Source organism: Stegodyphus dumicola, chromosome 2 (assembly GCF_044657685.1).
Source record: "Stegodyphus dumicola isolate Sdum_Otavi_A_Nest chromosome 2, ASM4465768v1".
In the NCBI taxonomy this organism is placed as follows: Eukaryota; Metazoa; Arthropoda; class Arachnida; order Araneae; family Eresidae; genus Stegodyphus; species Stegodyphus dumicola.
This window is the reverse complement of record NC_140769.1, coordinates 225,384,479-225,396,493: the sequence shown is the minus strand read 5'-3', so window position 1 is coordinate 225,396,493 and position 12,015 is coordinate 225,384,479. Positions and strand designations below refer to the sequence as shown.

At 30.4% G+C, this 12,015-nt stretch overlaps 1 protein-coding gene across 2 annotated transcripts in view; it reads left to right on the top strand.

Moving 5' to 3' along the window:
- bbc (choline/ethanolaminephosphotransferase 1 bbc) overlaps positions 1-10,327 on the top strand; it is a 75,342-nt gene extending 65,015 nt beyond the window's left edge. For both annotated transcript variants that reach the window (XM_085811821.1, XM_085811820.1), the window contains 2 exons: positions 3,398-3,523; positions 8,689-10,327. In XM_085811821.1, the coding sequence (XP_085667947.1) occupies positions 3,398-3,523; positions 8,689-8,859 (297 nt within the window). In that variant the 3' untranslated portion in view covers positions 8,860-10,327. The remainder of the gene's footprint in view (positions 1-3,397; positions 3,524-8,688) is intronic.
- The last annotated feature ends 1,688 nt before the right edge of the window (positions 10,328-12,015 follow it).

The window sequence follows — 12,015 nt, the reverse complement described above, 5'->3', positions numbered from 1 at the left end:
ACGCCCGAAATCAGAGCAGGTGCAGCACAGACACGTCAGATTACTTCTGGTTAACCCCCTCCATGTGGCTTGTGTTGGCGAAGAGTCAAACAAAGGGATGACCTAGCCCTTTTTATTTATCCCTGTATCAGCATGGGACGTAAAGTCCTATGGAGCATCTTGCTCTGTAATGAGTGCACTCACTTGCAAATGAGTTATCTTGCTTTTGAAATGACAGAATCATTTTCCAACTGTGTGGTCACTAGGTTCTTCCAACTTGTGTGATTTTTGGCTTTGGGGATACCAGAAGAATGTTGTTTAGAGCGGGAAGATTGTAAATCTGGGCCACTTGAAGGTAAGCATCACACACCACATTTATAGCATCAGCACAGATACCCTGCAATCTGTTTTGGAACATGGAGTTTTGTGTTTCCAGCTATAGCGGAACAAGGTGGACGGCATATTGAACAAGTTTTATGCATTAATCATAAGGTATTTGTTTCATGAAGCTTACCTTTTCACTTGCCACTGTCGCTGTTTCCACTGTAAACATGTATTCTTTTCTTTTTGCTAATAAATTTGTCATAAACCATTGAAGTCTGTCTTCTCCTTTCAGCTAACATCATTCCTGTGTTTAATGAGTCCATTTAGGTCTTTTCCCTGAAATTACCTCGACAGCGCCATCTATCGGTACATTCTGGAACTTTTTTTTTTCTCTTTCGAAACAAAATTCCATTGCCTCGCAATTGTCCTAGTAAAATATCAAGTCATTTTGACCAGTAGTTTTAAAGTTAGAGCATTTTGAAATCGCAACTTTAATTATAATCACCCTGTCGTATGGGCTTCTAAAAGCTTTGGGAGACATTGACAGTCGAGACCTATAAGGAGCATATTTGCATATAATTTATGTTCTGTTTGATCTACTTTTCCAATTTAAATATTACTGCACTCAGAATTGAAAAATCTGCAATTCTATATAAGAAACAAATGCTTATGTACAAAATATGTGACCACAAATAAAAATTATCTCAAAAGCAACAAATAAATAAAGCATTAAGTAAGTCAATGCATAATATTCCAACAACACATAAAAACAACAATGCAATCAAAATGGATAACAATATTATGCAAATTAAATTTAAGGCAGAATCATGTAGTATTTAAGAAATCTTGTAGCATCACAAATTTTGTTATCTTGCTCAGGTACTAAACGATATACGCTGTTTGATGAGCAGATGATATATGTAATTTTGCAACGTGTGTTTAATGGCTTCTCAGACACCACTTTAAATACTTTTGCTATCTTTGTCTGCAAAGTTTCATTATCTAGAATTTGTGAATTATAAATTTTTTCATAAGTGTGATCCCTCAGAAAAAAGCTACATGTATAATATTGGGAGAATTTGAAGGGTATTGTATTGGGCCAACACTTCCAATCCAATTATTTAGAATGCTTTTTTATTCACGTAACAATGAATACAGGAATTCCCATATATCAATGCATCTTTTTATTAAGAAACTGTTCTTGGCTGAAAAACTTCTAATTGAGATGCAGCATAAAGTTGCAGTATGTTGAAGTAAGTATTTTAAGAAATATTAAATTAATGTCTAGGAAATATCCATTAATTGGCCTCCTGGTACATGTGTTTTGTTTGTTTGCATTCTCCAGAGAGATGAAAGTTAGCCTAATGAGGAAAATAATATTTTAATTAATTTGTTGCAGAATGTAGCTAGCAAAAGCATTCTGGTAACAACTTCATCAGTTCATTGTAGAATCTAAATAGCAATTCATCATAAATAAAATAATCATTGCCTTTGTTTGTTTATAGCAAGAACTGGATAACAAAAGAAGCACATCAGGAAATGGTCATATAGCCATAAAGTTTGAATGATTTATATCTTGTATGTTTGCAAATGAAGCCATTTTTAACCCTTGCTCTCTGAGAAATTACATGATGCTTGGAGTCACAACATGTTGCTTTCTGAGAACTATGTAGATGCTAGCAATGTTAGAAGATGAGTTAAACATTTTAAATATGGAAATACAAGCATTGAAGATAAACTTCAGAGCAGTTGTTCAAGTGTTGCTTTAACTGAATGCAACACAGAAAGAGTTGATGACCTCATTAAAGAAGATAAACAAGTCATGAATATAATTGCTGTATTTAATATAGAGTATATAGTGCAAGAAATGATTGCAAGTTTAGGGTGTTAAATTTATTTTCGGCTTACAAGTGCTAATGGCTGACTTATGCAAATAACACTGCTGCAAAAACATGCAAATAACACTGCTGCAAAAATATGCAAATAGCACTGCTGCAAAAATATGCAAATAGCACTGCTGACAGTTAATGAACACTGGTGATGAGTGCAATTTTCATCACTTAACTGGAAACAAAGTGACAGAACATGGAATGGCACTATTCTACACTACCCCTGTTTTCCCCCTCCCCCCAAAACTGCCAAGTGTCATCGAAATTATTAACACTGTTTTCTGGGATGCAAAGAAGTGCATTCTAGTTTAAATTTTTTATTCTGAGAAAATCATAAATACTTGATATATTGTGCAACACTTCATAAGCTTTGTCAAAATATTGTGAGATAAATATCTTGGAAGAAAGTCATAATTCAACTTGATAATACACATCTCAGTTGACCAAAAAGGAAATTGGGAAGTTCTGCCTTACTTTCTCTACAGTTCTGATCATGCACCTTTTGACTATCATGTGTTTCGTTTTTTGAAGGACAGTTCTGAGAAAGTTTTGAAGGACAGTATTACTAGACAAAGGAGGACAAAGTGGTGCAAGCAGTATCTGTGAACCATTGGAAAATTTACTGGAAGAGTATTTTCAAGTTTTGAAAAAGGTGGAGGAAATATATGCCCCCCCCCCAAAAAAAAAAGATGTTGAAGAGTAAATAAATGTAGATTAAGATATATTGTATTTTTCTGTAAGAAAATAAAAACTTAATTCCTGGAAAATCATTACTCATTAATTTCAGTATGGCTTTTGTATGTGAAATGTAGTGTCTTTATGCCAATAACTATGATAAAATTCGAAGATTGATTCATAAAATTAATAAACATAGCTCATTTGCAGAAAACAAGCTAAAACCATTATGCAGAATCCTCCTCCCTCTCTTCCTACTACTACTAACAATAAAGTAATCGGAAAAAGAAAACTCAGTTTCATAGCAACTATGGTAGGTATTACCAAAACTAATAATAGACTTGAAGACATTTAATAAACTGGAACAGATTTTACAAAATCCTAAGCGTGTGCCTTTGACTTTTTATAATATTTCTTTTAGTTCTTGTAAATTTTAAATATAATGATATGAAATTGCTTTGCTTATATATTCAAATAATTAATGTTATAACTTTATATCTTTCTTGGATAATTATGTTTTATTATTTTAGGTTGCCCACATGACCAGAAGTGAATTAGATTATTTTGATTCCATCTTAATAGGACCTGGCATGCTGTTTTTTAATCAATACTTTAACACATTTATTAATGAATATATTGTTTTATGGTTGTGTCTGGTAAGAAAAATTAATTTATTTTTTAAATTTTATATCTGATTATTTTTGCCTGACAATCTTAATTTTATTGTAGTTTTGGAAAGATAGAAACATTTTTTTTTTTCTATTTCTAATTTTTTCATTAAACAGCAAGTATGTTAAAAGAAATGATTCTTCATATCATGTTATGAGTCATATTGTTTCAAGTTTGAGATTCTATGTATCAGAAATACACTGAAAACAATTTTAAAATAGCAAAAAGCATACAGAATTATTAAACCAACATTTTTGATCGTATTTCTTTTAAATCTGTAGATTCAAACATATGAACTATTTAAATCTATCTTAGTTAAATTCAAAGGCTATTGTGAAGATTGCAACAAAAACATCCTATTTGTATGTTTCTTATTATTTATATATGTGTGTTCTTGACATCTTGTTTATGTAAATGTCAGTTATATTTCCCTATATAAGAGCAGCATTTTGTGGAAAGAGAACATATTTCTAAATTAGAATTATGTATGCATTAAAATATATTGGGTCATCTGGAAAGTTATGCTGAAATTTTTTTTTTATGATAAATACAAATGAAACAGTACAAAAACATGAAAATTTCATTCAGTCACATACAACACTATTTTGTTCTGTGACTTTTGTCATTTCTTTGCCAGCTGAAAAATACCTTTTTTGAAAAAGTAATTAGGTCTATTTATTAAGAAGTTATCGAGGTGCTGTTTAAAAGTCGGCAAAGAAGTGAACTTCAAGCTGTTTAGAGAATTTTGAAGTGACCTGAAGAGATGAAAATCAGAGGGGGCAAGGTCTGTTGAATGCAGGAGGAGGTGACAGAAATCATCCCAGCCATACTTAACAAGTCTTTGTCTGACAGCCATCCAAACGTGGGGCCGGACATTGTCATGATGGTGGATAGCACCTCAATAATTGGTCACTTTGCTTCAAATTCTACTGTTAAAACTACAATTTGGGAACAGTTAGTTTGTTGTCTGTTTTGGTGGCAGCAATTCCTTTGCAGCCCCAGCATACACAAAGCATTACTTTCTTTGCAATGCAGCCCCTCATCTCAATGTCACATGTCACTTAAGGAGGTTCTTTTGGCTTATCCAACGATCTTTTCCTTGTGGCATTATTCATAGTATCTACTTCTCATCTCCAGCAATGAGCCATTCAAAAAAGGGATTTCTTTGTTTCTTTTCAACAAAGAATCACCTGCCGAAATTTAATCATATTTTGCTCTGTTAAAGTTTGGGGCACTTATACATATTTTTAGTGGCTTACACTCCTAATTTTCTTTAATCTGTTGTACTTTTTGGAATATTTAGTTTGTCTGATAGTTTTTGAACTGTAATCTAAATACTGATTCAGAAGTCAAACAACAAAAATCAGCGTTATATTTTCAAAATTTTCACAGGACTAGTTTTGATGGTTTTACTGAACCACCATCCTCAGCTGCAAAACCGCAAATGAACAAGATAGGAAATAATGATTAGATAAGATAAGAAAGCCTGGACAAGAATAAGCAAATGGCGCCATCTGTTGATGAAACCAGAACTAAAACATAATTTCTTTAAAGGCCGAAGGCAAAGATGGATTGGAATTAGGATCGTTAACTAGAACAGAAAGATTTTTTTTTTAATGTGAAATGCATCTAGAAAATCCAGTTCTCCAATGGAAGATGTTTTTTGAATAATTTTGGCAGCAGAAAAATTGAAAGTGTGATTTTCGGACCAACAACATTGAGCAACAGATGCTCTGTGTTTCCTTTTTTCTAACATATGCCTCATGTTCCTTGACATGAAATTTTAAGACTCTCTTAGTTTGGCCAATGTAAATTAAACCACACTGGCAAGGAATCCTATAAATACCCCAGGAATTCATATCTGGAATGGGGTCCTTGAGTATGGAACTCAGAATTTTATTGATGGGAGAATAAACAACCCGAAAGTTAAATTTCTGCAAAATATGTGCAACTTTATAGCTAAATGATGGAAAGAAGGGAATGACAGCAGAATTTTTATAATCTCCTAAAACAAGAGTGTGCCTTTTAGTGTGTTGAGATGAGAATTTTTTAACTGCTTTAATTAATAATGTTGGGTGAAAAGCCCCTGTCAATAGCTATTGCTTTTAAGTAATTAGTTCTTCATCAAGGGATAGTTTAGAGGAGCAAACTTGAAGGAGCACGGAAAACATAGAAATAAAATGAAGCTAACTTTTGTTTAGTCGGATGACATGATTTAAAGTGTGGTGGAAGGCAAACCGATGAAGCTTTATGGTAAACCGTAGTACTGAAGTTGGATGTGTTACGTGTGACCAGAATGTCGAGAAATGGAAGAGAATTTCAAGTCTCAAGTTCAGAAGTGAACTGAATAGCAGGATCAATAGAGTTGTTGAAAGAACTTTATTTAAATCATGTTTATTACCTTCAAACAGGGTAAAAGTATCATCTACGTAACGGAACCATGCCAGGAAGTTTAAAGTTTCAAACAAATTTGATTCATAATAATGCATGTAGATATCAGCCAGGATGGGACTGAGGGGGCTTCCCATGGCTAATCCCTCAGTTTGCTTGTAATATTTATTTTGGAAAACAAAATGTGTTTGTTTCAAACAGAGTTGAGTGAGAGAAATTAGCTCATCAATTTCGATGCAAGAGAAATGAAATTCGCGAAGTCTGGTTTCTAGATATCTTAATGCACTCTCCACTGGATCATTGGTGAATAATGATTTTATATCAAAAGAAACCTGAGTAAATTTCTAGGAGAAATGTTTTTAACCTTTTTTACAAACTCTATTGAATTTTTTATGGTGTAAATGTTATTGTCTAATAGAGTTGAAAATCTAGAAACTAAATATTTAGCTAATGGATATGAGGCAGTACCTAAATTTGATACAATAGGGCGGAAAGGAATACCACTTTTATGAATTTGGGAAAGAGCATATAATCTGGCACAATTCGCAACAGATGGGATAAGCGAATGTTTTACGTTGCTTGAAATGATTTGTGAAGATTTGATCGCAGTTTTTATTTTTGACAGGTCCGAAGGTGAAGGATTTAGGGATCGGATTATATGGTCCTTCGTTTAAGAGTTTAGTGACACCATCGATGTAAGTGTTTTTATCCATGATGACTATCTGGCCACCTTTGTCGGCTTTTGAAATGCTAATATCTGGGTTAAAATGAATTTCGGGCATTGTAGCTCTTTCTCTCACAGTTAGATTTGGTTTCAAAGGTTTATTATTGAATTTCACATTATGAGCGATAAGATGCCTAATCATTTCTTTCTGTGAATCTGAAACTTTACTGAACTTGAAAGCTTTTTTGATAGGAGCCAAAATCTTTGGAATCGAGGGTTTACAGGTTTGTGAGAAGTTAAAATTATATTTTAGAATTCTCTCTTGTTCTTCTGAAAGACTAACATTAGAAATATTAAATATTGGTTTGATGTTTACAATGGGAATATTTTATGAACTACTTGAACTGGAAGACTGTAAAAGAAGTTTTTCAAATTTAACTGCAAGGGTATTTTTATGACGGTTAACTGCATTTCATTTCAAGAAGCTGAGCTGATTTCTGTAATCTAGATATTTAGCAACATCCTTTTACAGAGAATTTTTATTCTAAGCGGGCATCATCTTCAAGACTGAAACTTCCATGCTTCAGCTTCTCAAATCAACTTTTGAATTGGATCATCAGAAACAGTACTTCATCCATATACAGAGTTATGTATGCATGTAATTTTATGAGCAGTCTGACTAGTATTTCTTCCTTTTTTAAAATAATAGCATAATATGATGAAAATGAGCATTTGAGTTGTCCATTCTAACTAAGCATGTCACTGAAAAAAAATAATGTCTCAGCACATGCCAGAATTATGCAACATGAGCAAGAAAGACTTTATTTAAAATCTGCTTCAATCAAGTTTATTCCTAATGAGCAGTAACAAAATAGTTAGAAGAAAATACATTTTGAAAAACTGCAGAATTTTCCAGAGGACTCAATATTTTTGTTGTACATTTAGCAATACTTGAAATGAAATTGATGTATTGAGCTTTTTGAATGCTGAGCTGATTTCTGTTGTATTATTTTTATTACAATGAAAAAAATATATTGCACATGCAATTTTAAGATGAAATTTAAACTGCTTGTATTACTGTTATAAACAATCAGCATTGCGTACCAAATGGCTCAGTGTGAACACCGAGCTGCTTGGTTTAACTGAAAAAAAGTTGTTAATATTTTTATTTCTCAGGTTTTGAACAAGCCGATAAAATGGAGTTTTGATGGTTTTCTCATATATGTAATATAAATAAAACTCATTTGCCATTTAAATGATGCGTCCTAAAAAAGAGTCATATATATTAGACACATAATAAATATTTCAACTCGGTTGGATGTTTTTTTCATGGCTGGCATGATATAAACCAGTTTTTTTTTTAGAAGACCTTGATATGGCATTCCTTGGGTTAGGTTAGGGTTCAGGTTATTTAATTGTGGCAAAGTGCAAAAGGTCTATCTGCCTAAGAGAAGGATGCTTTCATGGAAGGCTCTGTAAGAGAAATTATCTTGTATCTATGTTACACATGGGGAAAACCATGAAACTGCCCACGTAACCAGCCTGCTTACCTGGAATAGAACCTTCATCAAACTACCAGTATTTAGTGATTTTATTGCTCGGCTGTTGCATTGCTTTCTTTAGCTGACATCTCTGAAATAATTTGCCATAATCCCTTAAATCTCCCTCCAGTATATTTTGAAATCCTTTTTTCTAGGTCAAGTATGTCTTCATTATTGGAAGTAGTAAAAAATCCTTTGCAGAACTGAAAAATTTGGCAAGGGGGTTAATTAATTAATTTTTTTTTTTTTTTTTTTTTTTTTTTTTTTTATAAATGTTTAGGCAGAATTCAGTCTTTGATTGGCATTGACTTTTATGGAAAGGTCTGTGGCTTTTGACAGATTTCTTTTTCAGAGAACAAAAGTATTTTATGGCCAGATATTGCTGTTTAAACGAACAAAATAAAGGTGAATCAAAATGTAAAGTAACACACTATTATTATTATTATTATTATTCAACTATGATGTTATTGATGTAGAACCTTTTTTGCTTATGATTTATATACATATAAATTTAATTATTATCCACTTAACTATAAGCTGTTGTGATTCTTTTCAGGTGTATTCAGTTGCAGATTTACTTCACTATTGTACAATAGTCTGTAATCAAATTTGCAATCATATGAACATACAGTTATTCAAAATAACACCAAAATTACAACCAGTTTACAATAGTGTCACAACTGCCAACCAACAACAGAAATTGACTGATTGGAAGTTAAAAAAATAATTAAGTGTTTTTACAAGACAGAAAATAAAAGACTATTCAAAATTATTTTCTCATTGTAATATGTGGTTACAATTTATAAATAATCTATATAATTTTGCATACACTGTACTTGCATTTAATCTATTTATTATAAATGTTTTCAAAATGTATTGTTTCCAAATGTGATGTAAGTCACTACTTTGAGAGATAATTTCCAATTTTCACTTCCAGTAGCAGATGTTTTTACTATACAAAATTAAGATGTGTCAAAAATGAAAATTAAAAACTCCATAATGTGCCTGTTTATACAATTCCTGTAATGGGCATTTTTAGTGCATCTCTCTTATTTTATAATATTAAATCGTAAACTTTGTATTGTATTTTGTATGCAAAATAATAATATATTTTATGAATATTTATTAAAACTATGTGAATATTATAATCCTAAATAAATAATTCTGTTTTCAATTATAATTAATGATTACTTGCTCGATAGCTAAAAAGATTGATCTCAATTATATCTAAGAAGGTGAATATTATATTACAGTGAAATTTTTTATGGAAGTTTTAAATCCTGAAAATAAATTTATCTTCTGACTTTTAAATCATGCTTCTACTGTATGTAAATTCAGCATTAAAGATGTGTTTAAATATTGTCACCCTTGGTACATACAAAATAAAAAAAAATTCATTTCCTTTTTGTAATACTTTTGTGATAAAATGTTTGTCTTCAGCACTAATGTTTTGATTGCATTTCCTAGTCTTGTATATGTGCATTTGTTTGAAGAATGATAATTTACAGTCAGAGTTAAGTAATTTTCTTTTCAAAGTTTTATTTAATATTGTTATTATCATGTTTTAAATATTTTCGAGGGAGAAAAGCTTGCTTTATTGACTTCTTATAGTAAGCGAAGAAAGTTTTTACAGTAACTTACAGCAGAGAAATTTTATTTCACGATAAGTAAAATTTTACTTTTTGTGTAATTATTTATAATTTAAAGAAATATAAAACTATTTTAAGATTTCATTTTAAATATAATTATTTTTAATTTTGTGAAATGTTGATTGTAAGTTTCATGCAGAAATTATTTCTGTTTGACAGTAACTGTAATTAAAATATATCAGATTTTAACTATATTTTAATACAAGATTTTTTTTGATTAAGAAAAAGATTTTTGTTGTAATAATTTAAATGCTCCAAGAAGTTTATTAAAAATACTTGAAAGAGCAGTTTCCCCTCTTTTTTTTTTTTTTTTTCTCGTAGGAGGTTGAAGTATTTTGGTTTTTTTTCCAGCTTACAATTATAGTTTTAAATTCATATTCAGGTATTGGAAAAAAAATTACAGAAACTGTTAGTATTATTATGTAGCATGAAATTTTTGTATTGGAGCACAGCGTATTTAAAATTTAGTCGATATAGATGTATTTTTCCACATGTTCTTAACGTACTAAATTTGTATTAAGTAAAAAAAAAAAAAAAAAAAAAAAAGGAGATGGAAATTAGGTAGTATATGTAGAAAATACTTCCCAGAAATATACCCAATAAATTGAAAGAGGCAGGTGAGAATGATATAAATTACTGCCTTTCTTTTTAGAGCATTGGATATGCCTTCAACGAATATTTGCACTAATTTAGCTAAGAGAAGTATGATTTTTAGAACAGTTGTGAAGAACTTTGATTTTCCTTCACAAAATTCCTATTTTAGCATGATGTTTCAAGTTGGCATGAATTTTTAGTTTTCTTACGTGTTAAACAGGATATATGTGAAAGGATGCTAAATAAACTATTTATAAAGTAAATGTGCCACAAAATGTATTTATAGATATGTTTTTCTTTCATAACTTATAAAAAATAGAAAAAATATACATAATGGAAATTATTGCCATTGTCAAGAAGAATATTTTATCGTAAAGTTTTTTCTTGCGACACTAATTAAAGAGTTTTTCTGAAATAATTAAAATGTGTTGTGATCTTTTCTGATTCAATATTTGTTACAGAATATGATAAAAATGACTATTCATTTTCAATTTTTGATTGAAAACTAATATGAGAAGAATGTATATCTATACCTATATATTTACACTGAAATTTGTTTGTTTTTATGTAAATTATTTATTTATAATTTTATCATTAAATGTGTGCATTTTATTAGAAAATCATATTAAATGTTAGAATTCAAAATAAAAAGTTTACTTACTCAGGAAAATTAAAATACTCCTGTTTGTATTTGAAAATGCTACTAGAGGCTGTGAAAAAAAAAAAAAAAAAAAAAGATCTAATGTGACATATACAATCACTTGTAATTTAATAAAGTATATTAACATTATTTTGTTTTTCTCAGTTTGTTAGAACACCTTATTGAGTACTTGAACAAAATTAAAATCTAATGCTCAGTTTCCTTTTAGGTTTTTGTATATGTAACATTTTGAGATACCCACAAAACATATGGACATTTCAAAATTTATGTAGAGACTTCATACACTGACAATAATAATGCCTCCAAAGCCGAAATTATTAAATATATTTAAACTAAGTTATTTATTAATACGTGTTTCTCATTAAATAATGTTTACATAATAATTATTTTCAGAATTTTACGAGATTTACTGCCTTTTCCTTTTCATTATATGGCTGCATGGAGGGGACAAAAATCCCTAAAAATATTCAGTGAATGCTTTGGATACTGTAACATGCACGAATAATCAGATTATTGCTCAGAAATATAAGCTTATTCTTTGGATTATCATCATGTGCTGAATGTGACACTTTAACAAAATTTTAATATTTTTATAACACAATGTGCTTCATTTGATAATCCTTTAAAAAATCACTTATAATTTGTAACATAACTCTATGTAATAACATGAAGTACTTCAATAGTTCGATATACGTTATGCAGAAACATGACATATGATTGATAATATATAATACTTAATGAGAATGTAGCTGTTCAAGCTGAAAATATATCTCACTGACATCCAGACTAAAAATAACACTGAATATCATCTAATATCTGTACTGTGTTATTTTTGGTACTTTTTTATTATCCGCATCACACATAAAAAATCGCAAGCTCATTGCAGATTTTGGAAAGCATTTATGACCAATTTTTTTTACCAACCTAATGTGCAGAAAAGAACAACCATTTTCAAAATGGCAGCACACTATACATTCTG